Raw genomic sequence first — 17,192 nt, 5'->3', positions numbered from 1 at the left:
GAGGAGAGAGAGCCATTGAGAGAGAGGAGGGGAGAGGAGAGAGAGAGCCATTGAGACAGAGGAGGGGAGAGGAGAGAGAGCCATTGAGACAGAGGAGGGGAGAGGAGAGAGAGCCATTGAGACAGAGGAGGGGAGAGGAGAGAGGCACAGCCATTGAGACAGAGGAGGGGAGAGGAGAGAGAGCCATTGAGACAGAGGAGGGGAGAGGAGAGAGAGCCATTGAGAGAGAGGAGGGGAGAGGAGAGAGAGCCATTGAGACAGAGGAGGGGAGAGGAGAGAGAGCCATTGAGAGAGAGGAGGGGAGAGGAGAGAGAGCCATTGAGACAGAGGAGGGGAGAGGAGAGAGGCACAGCCATTGAGACAGAGGAGGGGAGAAGAGAGACAGCCATTGAGAGAGAGGAGGGGAGAGGAGAGAGGCACAGCCATTGAGACAGAGGAGGGGAGAGGAGAGAAAGAGCCCAGAGAGGAGTGCACTGAGACACAGTCATGGGAGATGATTATGTGATTGTTCCCTACCGTACAACATTGTAAACATGCTGCACAGGAAATGCACAGCTAACCCTTATAGAAAAGAATCTCTAGCCTTTACCCAAATCCTAGACCACACTGCCTCCCTCCCAGTCCCTCAGCTCTAATCACTAGACCACACTGCCTCCCTCCCAGTCTCTCAGCTCTAACCACTAGAACACACAGCCTCCCTCCCAGTCCCTCAGCTCTAACCACTAGACCACGCTGCCTCCCTCCCTGTCTCTCAGCTCTAACCACTAGACCACACTGCCTCCCTCCCAGTCCCTCAGCTCTAACCACTAGACCACACTGCTTCCCTTCCAGTCTCTCAGCTGTAACCACTAGACCACACTGCCTCCCTCCCAGTCCCTCAGCTCTAACCACTAGACCACACTGCCTCCCTCCCAGTCTCTCAGCTCTAACCACTAGACCACACTGCCTTCTTCATTTTTGTATCTCAGAGAGTGACAATACATTAATAAATACACAGTGAAATAATACCGCCTGTGAATAAATAAGAAGCCTTGTTTCTTATTCTTATTCTTCCACCTTCAGTCAACAAGAACAGTGAGATTTGATTATCTCCGCTGGAGCGGCCAAGGCAGCAACACCAGCTGTCGTGTGAGCGCAGGCCTGGCTGGCAGGCTGTGTGTTAATAACCTGATCGCTGCTCGCTCCCCTCTCCTGGAGGGGGGTGGGAGGGGGCCCTGAGCCCAGAGCCCAGAGCCCAGCTGCAGCAGCTGGAGGCACTGAACTGTGAACCCACCCACTGGGACCCTAACCCAATCTGCACCGGGGCCAAAGTCAAATACACATCACACACAGAGACATAAAAACACTTGTATACACACATTGAATACTCTTCTAACCACTAGACCACACTGCCTCCCTCTCAGTCTCTCAGCTCTAAGCACTAGACCACACTGCCTCCCTCCCAGTCTCTCAGCTCTAACCACTAGACCACACTGCCTCCCTCCCAGTCCCTCAGCTCTAACCACTAGACCACACTGCCTCCCTCCCAGTCCCTCAGCTCTAACCACTAGACCACACTGCCTCCCTCCCAGTCCCTTGGCTTTATGCTCTACACCACGCTGCCTCCCTCGCAGTCCCTTGGCTTTATGCTCTACACCACGCTGCCTCCCTCGCAGTCGCTCGGCTCTATGCTCTACACCACACTGCCTCCCAGTCCTTCACCTGAGTGTGTTTTGTGGTTGGGTGAGATTGCAATGTAATGACTGCAGGATAAAGCACACGCCTCACACACTGCCATGCACACATGCACATACTGGGCCAGACCTCAGGAAGCACTGCAGCTAAATGGCAAAGCGATGTAAGAAATGAAATGCAATGCAATGTGGATGATTGCCCTGGAGTCTATGCTGGTGTGTTGGAAGGCAATGAAAGCTGGGACCAGCCCCTCTTCATTAATACTCTCTCCTCTCCTTGCTCTACTGCAGTGAATATTCAACTCCTGTTGCTTGTTTGTTTCAGAATTCAATAACTGTCTATTGCAATAAATGAGATCGGTAACAATTGTGTGTAACCTAATCAGGAGCGAGAATGACAGTAGGTGTGTGTGGGTAGGAGTCTGGAGGGGGATCCAGTGTCTGCTTGCAGTAGAAGCTGTTCTGCAGCAGAAATAGGAACGTGTGTTAGCCTGTGTCCATTGCATAGAGTTCAGACTGCACAGCCCTGTGCAGACACTGGCAATGCAATGGGATAACACTGTAACAATCTACCTGCAGCCGCTACAATGGGCAAACTATGGGCACTTTGCCCTCTCCATAGTAAATTTATGATGTAGACAGTTTTCCTCCAGTGACAAAATCTGACCCACGGCGCAGTAATTAACCTTTAGACATCACTGTATCATATGTATCACAATATGTAAGAAGGTTTCAACATTGCGATGCAAAGCCAGCCATTACCCCTTTAAGAGTCAGGAGTTGCACACATTCCTGTTGCATTTTGAAGTGATGTGGGGCCCGCAGCGATAAGGGAGAGTCACAGCTCTGCTCACCTGGCTCTTGTTGGCAGCCACCTTGGCGAAGAGTGCCTGGGACACCTTGGCTCGCTTCATCTCCTGCTGGATCTCATCGTAGATGATGGAGGTGATGCACATTCCCAGACTCTCCACCTTCATGGGCAAGTCTGGGCTGGGGCCGGGGGGCTTCAACTGGAGAGCCACAGGGGGAGAGGGGGAGAGAGGGAGGAAGGGAGGGAGGGAGAGAGAGAGTGAAGGGAATCCGGAACAAAAACACAAGCTTTCTGAAGCATTCAGGGTTTATTTTGCATTTTTTAACATGTATAAACCTGGAGGAATGGGTCATCTCCTGGGGAGCAGGGCACATCCATAAACTGCAGTACAAGAAATACCAAGGGAGGGGCATCCGTCTAATAACAACTATAACAAGATCATGTAGTCTTCAGAAGCTGTGTCATTGATCTCACCATAGGACTTCAGTCCCAAGATCAGCAGACCAATGTGAAAGGCATGCAAATGTATGTATATACGTACATCTGTATGATTGCATGTATTTCAATATAGTGACAGAGTGTGGGAGCCGGACTGAGGTCTTTTTGTCCTTTTGGTAGTCAGCAGAGACAGGCAGGTTATAACACTATGTGCAGTTAATACAGCTGCCACTTGATTATTCAAAACTGAATCAGTTTTCAGACACGTTTCATATTGTCCTATGAAGGCATAAAAGATGCATCCTTGATTATCACCAGATTATAAGAATAATTTTGAGATCAGATAACCGTGAGTCCATTGTAATGAGGTTGAAATCAAACATGTACTGCATTCTGTGACTCTTTATTATACAGAGATAGAAGAGGGAGGGGGAGAGGGAGAGATGAGAGAGAGGAGAGAGGAGAGAGGAGAGAGGAGAGAGGAGAGGGGAGAGAGGAGAGGAGAGGGCCCCAACTGCTGTGGAGGGAGCCATCTGTGCAGAGAGCGTGAGCGGAGACAACGCCTGATGCCAAACGGCATTATCTGGAGAGGGCCTGTGTGCGCCCGCTCTCCTAATCAGGTTAATTGTGATTAGGAAGGATTGCGGTTCAGCGATACTGCTCCTGCTGGGACCGAGAGAGATAACACTTTCAACAGTTCAGCACTGCGCTCCATCTCCTGCTCTCCATCGCAGTCACACCGAGAAAGACAGAGACACAGGCAGAGAGAGACCGAGACACGGGCAGAGAGAGACAGAGACATGGACAGATCGAGACAGAGACACGGGCAGAGAGAGACAGAGACACGGGCAGAGAGAGACAGAGACACGGGCAGCTCGGAGAAAGGAGAGGCGACCCGCTCTCCCACAATAAAAAGGAGAAATTGCTCCCTAAATGATAAATTCTTACTTTCCATAACGCGCTCCCCCAAGCCTGTCTCATTCTTTATTAAAGCCAGACTAAAGGCACTCCCGGCTGACTCTTTTTTTTTTTCATTGCCATTATGCAAAGCACTTTCTGCTAATTTCACTGAGGAAATCAGCGGAAATGAAACAGCAAAACAAACACACACAGATACATTCACCTCTGAGCGCCACAACCCTGCTTTGCTTTTCTTTATTTCGTGTGGTTTCCACAGATGATGTTTTAAACACCATTTAAAAAATGTCTGCGCTGCAGCCCAGGTCTTTCTCTAACCACTGAGCTACTCAAACCCATTGCCTTCCATATTGCATCCCAGCACTCTAACCACTGTGCTACTCAAATCCACTGCCTTCCACACTGCAGCCCAGCGCTCTCACCACTGAGCTACTCAAACCCACCACCATCCACACTGCATCCCAGCACTCTAACCACTGAGCTACTCAAACCCACTGCCTTCCATAGTGCATCCCAGCACTCTAACCACTGAGCTACTCAAACCCACCACCATCCACACTGCAGCCTAGCGCTCTAACCACTGAGCTACTCAAACCCACCACCATCCACACTGCAGCCCAGCGCTCTAACCACTGAGCTACTCAAACCCACTGCCTGAGCTAACCACTGAGCTACTCAAACCCACCACCATCCACACTGCAGCCCAGCGCTCTCACCACTGAGCTACTCACAACCAACACTGCAGACCATGCGCTCTCAACAATTGGTGACTACGAGCTACTCAAACCCACCACAAATCCTACACTGTAGCCCAGCGCTCTCACCACTGAGCTACTCAAACCCCCAACATCCACATGATGGTGTAGGTGTTGACGTCGGGTCGCGAGTAGATGGTGGACCGTGTTGAGTTTGGGTGTGGTAGGTGGGACGTCGTAGACGACCGAACTAGATGAAGATAGTTTGGTTTGGATTTGTTGGTCAGGTGACGTACACACCAACATTGACATATCACCATACTCAAACCACCCGTCAGTAGATCACTAAGGGCAATGAAACAACAAAGGTGGCACTGCTCGCCCTTGCAGGCGCCAGGTGGTGATCACGCGGACAACCTGCAAGTGGTACCGACTCAGACACGCGCGAGGTTAGGTGACTGCATGAGCCTTGGGCGTGAGCCGGCACCGACTGAGTCTCAGACTAGCGGGAAAGGTCGCAAGTCGTCGCTCAATCTGTTCATACACTGACGCAGCGACCAGGAGTGTGACAAGTTAGCAGAGGAGTCTTGCTGGAGGTACTTTCGTCCGTCTTCAGGGCACGTTGAACTGTGTCCGTTGCCAGGTCACACGAGCACGTCTGTGGGTGTGCTAGAGTCTCCTCGAGGCGGGTACCACCGCGTGTGCGTGGTGTCTACCGGGGGAGGTCGGTCGGCCCGAGCGGAGCACTCGTGTGGTCCTGCGTGTGTGTCTGCCAGTTCCGCTCGCAGGCGACTTCCTGTGTGAGATACCAGTGCTTTCTATCCACTGAGCTACTCAAACCCACCACCATCCACACTTCAGCCCATCTGGGCTGCTTGAATATACTTCTATCAAACCAAAACCTTAAACACGTGGCTGCATGTGTGGGTGTATGTGTTTAAGTGTGTCCTGTGTGCATCTGTCCCTGAGCTGTCCTGTGTCCTGTGTGTTTGTGCATACCTGCGGCAGGCGCGGGACCCCCGGAGGGGCTGTGCTGGGGGAGGGCAGCCCTGTGGCTGGGTTCATACTGCGCTCTCTCTCCTCCTGGTAGATTCGGTCCCGCTCGGCCTCAGGGAGGTTCAGAAAGTTCTGCATGGCCTTCAGGTTCACGAGCAGCGACTGCGAAGCTGAACGCGGGTCCTCCTCCTTCCTCAGGATCTCAGAAAGCAGGCCCTGGCACACAACACACAGGCACGGTCAGAGGGGCTCGCTGCACACACACACACACAGGCACGGTCAGAGGAGCTCGCTGCACACACACACACACACAGGCACGGTCAGAGGGGCTCGCTGCACACACACACACAGGCACGGTCAGAGGCTCGATGCTACAGCAACCCTTAAGCCTTGCCTGATGGAAACAGCTCCAATCAGCCACAACAGCAGAAGGATGTGCTCAGTGTACAGAGCAGCCTGATGGACTGACAAACTGAACTCAACCTTTCCCTCACCTGCACAGAGCTTAGCTCCAGTGATGCAAAACAACTTCCACCCTCTAAAACAAATGCTTATTTGGAATTTAATGAGGCAGAATTTACATTTGCACAAACGGAATAAGCCAGGTGTGCATGCTGCTGAACTTGGAGAGGAGAGGGGAGGGGAGGGGAGGGGGAGGAAGATCAAAAAACACAGCTGCAGGGAAAAGCATACGCCGATGCAAACAACAGCCGAGCAGTGTAGTTAGACAGTAGTTTAAGTGCTGCACTGGAGCTGTCCTGCAGTGTAGTTATAATACAATACCCCTCACCCTGATCCGATCCCAATCAGGGAATGTGTTACATTACCAAATATAAAGGGTATTAAAAGAATGTCTCTCCCGCTGGCAACTCTAGTGGCAGCTGTATTAATCTGAAAACCTTCAATTCAAGAACACAAACAAGCAATGACGAGAATGCACGATCAAAGCCTGCAAAGTTGGTGGCTATTTTTCCAGACTGCTCTTTGAAACTCTTTTCTCACCCTTCGTTTAGTGCTGTGAGACCCGTGCAACTCAGAACACTTTTAAGAGCCCCAGGAATTCAGGTCACTGGCTTTTGGAAATAGTTAACAAAATGGTTAAACCTTTTTTTTAATAGCACGCGGGCATGCTGCATATTCGATGAATCTGTGCTTAATTTTTAGATTAATGCAAGTGGTTGCATTATGTGGCAAGTGGAGCGGAACGGCTCATCCTCTTGGGGGGGGGGGTCAGTGGGTGTATACGGCGGCTGTAGAGAAAGCAGAGCACCACTCCTCTGGGCTGTTTGACTGTGCGCTCCCCACTCTTCGACCCGGGCAGAGATAGGGAGGAGCTAGCACACCTGATACTGCTCAGCTCAGCACTCACAGACAGGGATCCACACAACCACTGATGCACAACCACTGACACAACTGCTTTGGTTTTGTCCTACTCAAGTTACTTTGACCAAAGACTGTGTTCAAGTGGCTTCAGCAACCATATATCAAAAATAGATAGATAGATAGATAGATAGATAGATAGATAGATAGATAGATAGATAGATAGATAGATAGATAGATAGATAGTATTTGTATATCACTGTTTTCAGATTGTAAGATGGTGACACAGGTGACACTTTTTTATGGTCTATAGCTGTGAGTCTATAGCCATGAGTCTATAGCTGTGAGTCTATAGCCATGAGTCTATAGCTGTGAGTCTATAGCCATGAGTCTATAGCCATGAGTCTATAGCTGTGAGTCTATAGCCATGAGTCTATAGCTGTGAGTCTATAGCCATGAGTCTATAGCCATGAGTCTATAGCCATGAGTTTATAGCTGTGAGTCTATAGCTGTGAGTCTATAGCCATGAGTCTATAGCCATGAGTCTATAGCTGTGAGTCTATAGCCATGAGTCTATAGCCATGAGTTTATAGCTGTGAGTCTATAGCTGTGAGTCTATAGCCATGAGTCTATAGCCATGAGTTTATAGCTGTGAGTCTATAGCCATGAGTTTATAGCTGTGAGTCTATACCTCTGAGTACAGACTTATGACTGGAGACTCACAGCTACAGACACACTCTGATTGTCTCTATCTGATCATCCATATAAAGCACAAACAAGTGAGAATTATTAACAAACCAACAGCCAGGAGGAAATGATCTCTGCCCATGAATCAGGGTGTATGTTGTTATTCAAAGCCTTCAAAAATGATTTTATTTATGTCTTAGAGAGAGCAAAATGGGTCCTAATCACAACAGAAATGCCGGCCTCAGTGCAGAGGACTCAGCAGCAAGGTGAATAGAAGGATGTTGTATGGAGTGTGTCATTCGCCTGCTCACCTGCGTCCTGTTGAAAGCCACCCTGGCGAAGACGGCCTGTGATACGCTGGCTCTCTTCAGCTCGTCCCGCACCTGCTGGTAGATTTCGGGCGAGACCTCCACGCCGCTGGGGATGGAGCCAGGCTCCGCAGGCTTGGCAGGGCGCGGGATGGGCGGGTGGTTCAGGAACTGCTGGTTGATGCCCTGGGGGTGCTGGTGCGCGAGGAGCCGGCTGACCGCTAGCTGCTGGTTGATGAGGTGCGCCATGGCCAGCTGCTGCCGGACCAGCTGGGGGTTGAGCTGGTGTGAGAGCAGGCCTGCGGGGCCCATGAGGGGCTGCAGCGTGGCTCCGGGGGGTACCTGGCTGCGCAGGGGGGGGCTGTGGTGCAGCTGGCTGTGAGGGGATGGCTGCTGCTGCTGCTGCTGCTTTTGAGGTTCCCGCTGCTCCCCCCCTCCTCCCAGCAAGCTCAGCTGGGTCAGGCCGGGCAGGTGTGAGGGACGCTGGCCCAGGACACAGAACTCAGACAGGTTGTCTCTCTCCACTGTAGGGGATGGGGATGGGAAAAGACACAATCACACTCTCTCCTGTTGCTCATCTGTTATAATGTGCATGCATGTTACACCATCTTTAGCACCACATTCATTGCATTGCAGGTTCACCTTCTTATGTTGTAAAGATGATTTATAATAAATCACATTTTTACAGGTGACATTTTCACATTTTTAAATTGCCCACTTCATAAATGTACTATGGAGCGGGCAATTTGCCTGAAAGTTGCTCATAGTAGAAGTTACAGGTCCCTTGACTCTTAGAGGACTAAATTTTTGACTGTTTCAAGCATTTACAGCACAGCCATATTCACATTGACTCGGCTATTGAAGGTGACAGTGGGTGCTGGCAAGATGATTCACAGCAAGTAGAGTTTGAGTATTCTCACCTTTGATTTCTGTGTTTTCTCTTCCTGCCCACATCTTCTCTAAGTAATCCCCTGGAAAGAGGAAGAAAAAGGGACATGAAAACAAAGGGTGAGAATGGAGAACGCATCACAGACAGCAAAGGAAAAACTCTGCTGAGAAAACACCTTGATTACAACAGGATGCAAGCCACAGTCCTGGAGTGAGATTCATCGAGAGTAGAGAAGAGGGAGGGAAAGGAGAGAGGAGAGAAGAGAGAGAGACAGTAGAGAAGAGAGAGAGCATACAGAGGAGTACAGAGCAGAGAAGAGAGGGAGACAGTAAAGAAGAGAGATGATATAGAGGAGTAGAGAGCGGAGGAGAGAGAGGGAGACAGTAGAGAAGAGAGATGATATAGAGGAGTAGAGAGCAGAGGAGAGAGAAGGAGACAGTAGATCATTGGGAGGCTTGATAAACTGGTTAGAATTCCTTTGCCAACTGGACCAGCTCTGAAGTTTGTGTTAGTTGGCAGATCTCTACAGTCACTGAGTGCAGTTCAACGCTTGACACGTGCGAATGCTCAATTTCATAAGTAGCCTGCTCCCCAGCATTACACAATGAACAGTACATTGAGATGGTTTGATCTTGACAATAGGATACTCTTCCACTGGTGTACAATTATCTGCCAGGGTTCACCAGTTTAGACGCCAGATTATTTCTGTAGCTGCCTCACCTCCGCTTTGAATACCCAGAACATCTCAGAAGAGCCATGAAAAGAGCTTCAGAGACAATGCCTTTATAAACTGCTACATGCACACACAGGCATACAGACAGAGAAAAGCACAAATTAATTAACTCACATGCACACAAAGACACGTGTACTGTGCACACATGCACACACACGCACACACACACACACGCACGCACACGCACACACACACACGCACACACACACGCACACACACACACACGCACACGCACACACACACACACGCACACACACACACACACACACACACACGCACACACACACACACACACACACACACACACACACACACACACACTCCAGTCAATCCAAACTCTACCACATGACCTGCGATGCAGATGCATTGACTGCAGAAGATAATCACAGTGCCCCCAGCCCCTAAAGATATTAACAGGCTGAACCAGAACCCAGTCCAGGCAAAGCCCTGCCCAGCTGCCATCAGGGCTGACTGTGACAGTGTGAATATCAACCTAAATGTGTTCTTGAGAATCGGCTGAAATGAACCAATGGCTGCAAAATGACTTGTCAGAAAAGCATACATTGATGGATAGTAAACCTATAAATCTAAATAAATTGGAAAATATGCTGCTTTTCCCGCATAAAAGAGCCTGACCTTGATTTACTCCAATAAAATGTAATCTTCATTAAACGTAATAAAAATTGACAGCTGCTGCAGCCAATGGGGTTTGGGGGTTTCTTTTGTCCAATCGCATTTCTGCTCTAGTCCTTTTAGCATCTGTTCCTGATGAGCGGCATTCACAGGCCGGCTGCTTTCTATCCCTGAGTTCTGTTTTTGAAAGGCAAAAAACAAAACTAAAAAACGCTATTCTGTAACCCAAAGCTATTTCTCAGCAAACAGAGCTTTTTATTCTGTGTTTTGGGTTGTGTTTACTTTGATCTGGTTCACAGTGTAATTACTCAATTTTAAAAATGATTTCTAAGTAAAGAGGCGCATTCTTCATGCCGGGCCGTCTATATATGGTTATCTGTAACAGAATCCCCGAGTTTAACTTTAGGAAACTATGGTTTTGATTAGGAGGGAACCGTTTAGTTCCCACTACTTTATTAAAAAAGACATTAGCACATAATTCAAACCATTTGAGCTCAGCTAAAGCCATGATGTTTTTAAGCATGCTATCTCAGTGAGTCACAGTTTCTCTGCTTAGACAGTAAAGCTATGAAGACAAAGACATTGCTATGGTCATGTGAATATGGCAGGCAGTGTTGTGTGCTGTCCTGCTGTTACTGGTTCTGTCCCCTCTCAATGAGATGAGGTTAAAAGCTCTAAAACCACGAATGCAGATGAGCCTGGATCTTTTGCATTGCGGTTGAGGTGCTTGCTTGCAGCGCACGAGGTTGCTGGTTCAGGCCCAGCCTCCACCTGTTACAAAGGCGCCCCCTCCCTGTCAGTACCACGCTCCCCCTGGCACTCTCCTCACCTTTAACCTTCTTGTATTTCTTGTACCAGCGGCCGAACTCCTGGCACTTAGCAGTGGAGACGTTGGCGTAGTAGGTGCTGTTCACGATGGAGGAGATCATACTCTGCGGAGAGGAGACAGGACTCAGCAACATTGTTCTGGGACAATGCCTGGGCTCTGAACTTATTTCAGTGCTCTGGCCCGGACTGAATTGTGAGTAAGCCGACCCGAATCTGGAGAACTGTCGTCCTCTCACTGCCCCTCCCACACACTGCTAGGAAAGGAGGGACATAGCATCTCACAAACATAGAGAGTGTTTTGCACACTTTGAAAACTGCTCTTCCTATCTGTCAGGCTAAGATATTCTGATTTGCTCATAAAGCTGTTGATTGTGCCCAGGGAATTCAATTAAACATGAGCTTTCCCTTCTGCCAGCTTCCCTATGATGTTCTGTTCTAGCTTTCTGGTTGTCTTGTGAGCTGGTTGGGAAGCTCCTCCAGGAGTCTGTTTGGACAGAACTTTCCAACTGGGTGTAATCAACAAACAGGAGGACAGAAAGAGGCTTTGACTAACCCTACAACTCCAGCACCACCACCGGTCCCACAAGAAGCACGTCATAAAGGCTTTATAGACTCTTAATATACTGTGAAATAAATAAATAAGACTATAATACTGTTTATATACAGGAATGATGTAATAGTGTATATTAGAACATTCTTATAAAATGTTTTAGCCTAAAATTATCTAAAAAATGTGTTGTAATAGAGTGCTATTATCTTAAATGTTTTTAACATTATGTTTACAACCACTCATAACAGATCCCTTAACTAAAGCATTCTCATTTTGTGTGGGGTCATATTATGATTAAATTGTGTGGGGTTTAGAGTTGTACTGCAGGGTCTTTGGGGGTCCAAAGACCCTGGCGAGGGGTGGAGGTGAGGGGGTGTCTATAGCAGTTTGACAGGGGTGAAGCTGCAGATGTGTGACAGCCTTGGCTCCCAAATCAGTCAGCCCTGCCTCGATAGATCTATGAGTCTGGGTCCCTGCCATGCATCTCTGCAGCTCTCCAAAACATGGGAAACCTCATTTAATTGGATGGGTAAAGCAGCAGGAAATAGAAAATGAAGTGGCAATGGTGTAATCTTTAGGAAAAGGAAACGTACTTCAGCTGTACTGTTCCCGGCAGAGTCAGAAGCCTAGTAAATCTCTGACTGACAGCTCTTCCACAGCCCTGTGGCTTTGTGGTTAGGGCTAGAGGACTGGGAGACAGGAGATCCCGGTTCAAACCCCCCTCCCCTTTCATCTCCTGAAGGATCACACACACACAGATGAAGGATGAAGGGCTGTCCCTCCCCTCCAGTTTCAGCAGCACAAACAGTCTAATAAGCAGCAGCGGTGAGTGTGTGGTTTCAGTCCTGGGAGACAGCGCTGCAATCTTCTGCTGCTGATAACATATTAACCACTTGGGTGTCATAATAAGCTTTCCACATATGGCATGGTATTACTGAGTGAATTACAGCCCTAAAGTGATCTGGGGAATGCTTTTATAAAACCAGAGGGAGACATTGGGTTACTCTCTCGGTTTTTTCGCTTTTTACACACACACCTATCAAAAGGACAATGCAATACACATGTCAGGTATTTCTATCAGTATCTTTAAACTTTGATAATAAATAAATGGTTTCTCAGCCCACAAGTGGCTTGTGTTTTTAACTAACTGTACATATTAAAATATTTACTATTCAAGGACAGGACAGCTTTTCTTGTTTTCAAAACCCCTTAACCCATGAATTTATTTAATACATGTTAATAAATACTTCTTAACCTTTCAGGGTCTGCCCAATGCTAAATATCCCGCCAGTGGCCTGGCCCTTTAACTCTTTTTACTCAGGTACTGTGAGAGACAGCCCTGTCATTGGAAAGAGGTGATTGAGACCCTCAAAACGAGACAGCCGTGAATGCAACTGTTTTGGAATGTTGCTGCTGAGCTGAAGACAGACCTACCTCAGTGCAGCAAACAAACATTTTCACATAAAATCTTTACAAAATAAGGGAAATGGCAACATCGAAGGCACAAGGACCTATTTCTTGATAAATATACATTTTGTGTTTGTAGATCAGATGCACAAGACCAGAGCTGTTTAGGGTTATGTTGTCATGGTCGCCACCTTGCTGGCTATTCAAGCCACAGTGAACAGACCCATCTTGTGCCACATGATCAGGGTGCCTGGGACGAATAATTTGAATGGGTATCTTTTTTTTTCTTTTCTTTTGCACATTTTCAATTAATCAGGTTTTTGGGGTCCCTTTTGTATATATGGCCATAATTCCTTTATTTTTTTTATCCAAAAAATAATGGCTCAGACTCTAGTACCAGTATAAATATCAGCACCTTACCTCCCTGGGCTTCACCATTCTTTCACTGTGCTGTCTTACTCTTCACCATGCTTGCACTGTGTTGTATTACTTTTCACCACCATGCTTTCACTGTGCTGTATTACTCTTCACCATGCTTTCATTGTGCTGTGTTACTCTTCACTGTGCTGTATTACTCTTCATTGTGCTGTCTTACTCTTCACCATGCTTTCACTATACTGTATTACTCTTCAATGTGCTGTATTACTCTTCACCATGCTGTATTGCTCTTCATCATGCTTGCTCTATGCTGTATTGCTCTTCACCATGCTTGCACTATGCTGTATTACTGTTTGCTATGTTTTCACTGTGATGTGTTACTCTTCACCATGCTTGCACTGTGCTGCATTATTCTTCATCATGCTTTCACTGTGCTGTACTGCTCTTCACCATGCTTGCACTATGCTCTATTACTGTTTGCTATGTTTTCACTGTGTTGTATTACTCTTCACTGTGCTGACTTAGTCTTCACCATGCTTTCACTGTGCTGTATTACTCTTCACTATGCTTGCACTGTGCTGTATTATTCTTCACCATGCTTGCACTGTGCTGTACTGCTCTTCACCATGCTTGTACTGTGCTGTATTGCTGTTTGCTATGCTTGTACTATGGGCACGCAGAGTGAGGACTGCAGGGAGTGTGCTGGCTGTGCTGGATCAGCTCTGACCTGTGAGAGAGGGCACTCCTTGGCCAGTGTGCTCTGGTTCATCTCCTTCAGCAGCTCTTTCAGGGCGTTGCGCACAGTGGCATGGTTCCACTGCTCCGCAGGCAAGTCCTCCAGCTTGGCACAGCTAAAAAAAATCAACAAAAAACTCACCAGAATGCTTGGTAAAGTAGATTAGATTACAATACAGCAGCGGCTCTCAAACCTCTCCAAGCCGGGACACGTTCACAAGTGACAAGGGTAGGCCCGACAGTGGCGATATGTCATAGAAATACCTTGAGATTTTTACACTCTAATCAATGTTTGTGTTGTTCTTAATGTCATAGGCTTTCATAATGTAACTCTCTAATAGACTCAATGCAAATGAGCAGGTATGAAAAAAAAGAAGCTTGTTTATTTTTTAGTTTCGGAATGTGGAATGCAGACTCCACGGCGTCCCCTCCTGGCCGCCCCTCACCTCTGCAGCTGGATCCTCAGCGTCACCACGTGGTACACGTCCTGCAGCATGTCTGCCACCGTGGCCTCGGGCTCTTCACTCAGGTGGTGGATCGGGAGCGGGTTCCAACGACCCACCTTGATGATCCCTGTGTGGACACACAAACACACGCTATGAGGAACCCCTTAAATATCTATCCTTTTAAGAGAGGAAGCACATTGCTAGACCTCTAGAGGATGCCCGTTTCTGTCAGGAGCACCATGGCTACAACAGGGGGTGATTTTTCACCATGTCTTGTTGCTTTGACTACCATAATCAAAGTATTATGGTATCTCGCTGTACTATATTCTGCAATAGTTGGATGTTCCCGGATTATGATGACTCAAAGTAACTTACTTCCTGAAATGCCATATAATTAAAAACATCTGGAAATGACTTCAATTCTTCCCCCCTCTATTGATGAGCGAAGCTTGATAAGACAGGATTTTTTTTTTTATAAATGTAGTTTATTGTGCTAATGTCATTATCGTTCAACCCTACACCTCTGCCTCTTTAGCCATGCTGTTCTGGATCAGGAGAGAGGTGGTGCTTTCACTGTGCTTTATTGCACTGTGCTGTGCTTTGACTATGTGAGAGGGGTGGTGCTTTCACTGTGCTTTATTGCACTGTACTGGGCTTTGACTATGTGTTGTTTTAGATTAAAATGCAAAATTAAAAGTAAGGTAAGATTTTATAGCTAGAAGGGAGCACTTCCCATTGGCACACAGTCCTGCAGTTCAAGGCTCAGCATTACACAATCAGCACTTATAGAGGAAATTCAATCATGTATTCATTGTTTAATACACGCCAATAGGCTGCAATCAAATGTCCCAACCTGCAGGTTTTGATTTCAGAGACTCTGATCAGGGAAACAAAGTGAAGAGTTTTATAAAACCGAAGCAGTATTTTGTGATCCCTCCCATTCACAGTGTATATTCATTTCTGTCCATTCTTTATCGGGAAGCCTTACGAACCTTTCATTTTACAAATGAAATCAGAACACATTGATCCAATGAATCTGCTTGTCCATCAGCATTTAACACTCAAACTGTATGACATTCCGAAATACTAAAAGAAACCTAATAAATGTAACGCCGAACATTAGCACTAGAAGCCATTGTCAATGTCTTTACATGTTGGAACTCCACTCCTGTTTGATAAAGCACAAAGGGTCTTTAATGATCCCAATGTTTTAATTATCCATGAATGGGACATTGAAAAAAAGAGGGAAAGAAATAAGGAAACAGTAATTGGAAAAGGAGAAATGAAAAGAATCCTAGAGGAGTGCTTTCTGAATCTAAACTTTAGGTGTCTTGATTACAGGGACCTTTGACTGTGCTGGTGGCACTCATAGAAGCTGGCATGGAGCCTCACAAACATTAACACATCTGCTGATACAGAGCACTCTGTTTCTAAGGAAGCTTTATGACATGAAGAATGCAATGAGGTCAGTAATTGTTATAGAGCTCCTGGAGAACACCCCAACATAAACGTGGCATGTGATTTACCAGAGTCCTGCAGCAAGGCTGCCAAGCTCAGTGTAGGGTCTTCATCTTCTTCTTTACATCACCTAATTCAGTGTGTACATTTTTCATAATCATGCTTGAGGAGATTTTATACAGACAGCCCCACACTTGCATTACCTCCCTCCCCTTGCACTCTCTGAACTCCAATTGCAGAACTAAACTGCACTAAACTCATTAGGATCATTGCTGAGTCAAGTACAGTGCTGGCGATGTACACATCCCATCAGTCTTGAGGATTTCTTTATCAGACATGTGCATCTCCCCTTGAGTTGTAACTGGAAACCTCTGGTTCCAATGGGAGCCGTGACCCGCGAGGATATTGTCTATCTGTACAACCGGATCAAGCTGTTAGGCTGTCACAGTGCAAGCGATCGCTAGCAGCAGCCCTTGAACCACGGTGCAATATGTTTGACCTGAAGGGCTGGCCTGGGGTCTTTAGTCCTGGAATGTTTTCTCTGTTTGTTTAGCAAGTAAAACGCAGGGGTGGAAAATAAAAGCAAGGGAGGTCACCAAGCGGCTCCAGCAAGGAGGGTGCTGCTCTGAGAGTCTCTCGTTCAGCTCTGCGCTGTCTCTCTATATTCTCTCTCTGGTGTGCTTGGAAACCGCACTGCAGTTGTTTTCCGAAATGCTTTCTCTCCCGTCTCCCAATTTCATTAAATCTGTAATTTTAGAATAAACATTTCTCAAAGGTTCTCAGGCTTTGGAACAGATCCGATTGCAGACCTGGGAGAGGGGGAGAGGGGGAGAGGCAGGGGATGGGAGAGGAGAGAGGGAGGGGGGTGTGGAGCGTGGGGGGCAATTAGTAAAATTGGGGGGGGGGGGGCAAGGAAGAAGGAGCACACACACACACACACACACACACACACACACGCAATGTTATTGGTCCTGGTCATCCCTCAATTAAACACCATCTCCTTAAAAATTCCCATCATACACTTAAACATAGTAAATGCATGGTGAAAGCATAGTAAAGAAACATGGTAAAGCATATAAAAAAAACTAATGGCGAATGGTAAACTGCAGATTTACTGTGGAGAACTTTTAGAAGGGTCTCCTCACCCTCCAGATCGATAATTAAAGAGGCAATGGGCTGTAGTTACAGGAACTGTTAAACTGCAGGCTAGTTGCACTCTGTAAGAATACACTTTTACTGCAGCATCCAATGGAAATCTTTGTCCTCTGGACGCACCACAGGAACTACCC

General features: G+C 47.3%; 1 protein-coding gene across 5 annotated transcripts in view; it reads right to left on the bottom strand.

Annotated features, from left to right (window-relative positions):
- LOC121323695 (DNA-binding protein SATB2-like) overlaps positions 1 to 17,192 on the bottom strand; it is a 53,128-nt gene that overhangs the window by 14,444 nt on the left and 21,492 nt on the right. For 4 of the 5 annotated variants that reach the window (XM_041264890.1, XM_041264888.1, XM_041264891.1 and 1 more), the window contains 7 exons: positions 14,446 to 14,572; positions 13,992 to 14,115; positions 10,931 to 11,033; positions 8,767 to 8,817; positions 7,850 to 8,370; positions 5,535 to 5,747; positions 2,528 to 2,683 (listed from right to left, as the gene is read on the bottom strand). In XM_041264890.1, coding sequence (XP_041120824.1) covers positions 2,528 to 2,683; positions 5,535 to 5,747; positions 7,850 to 8,370; positions 8,767 to 8,817; positions 10,931 to 11,033; positions 13,992 to 14,115; positions 14,446 to 14,572 — 1,295 coding nt within the window. The remainder of the gene's footprint in view (positions 1 to 2,527; positions 2,684 to 5,534; positions 5,748 to 7,849; positions 8,371 to 8,766; positions 8,818 to 10,930; positions 11,034 to 13,991; positions 14,116 to 14,445; positions 14,573 to 17,192) is intronic. The other variant, XM_041264892.1, reaches the window with a different exon arrangement.

The sequence above is a fragment of the Polyodon spathula genome, chromosome 11 (genome assembly GCF_017654505.1).
Source record: "Polyodon spathula isolate WHYD16114869_AA chromosome 11, ASM1765450v1, whole genome shotgun sequence".
NCBI lineage: Eukaryota > Metazoa > Chordata > Actinopteri > Acipenseriformes > Polyodontidae > Polyodon > Polyodon spathula.
Note: the sequence above shows the minus strand (reverse complement) of the source record. Positions and strands in the feature narration are given on the sequence as shown.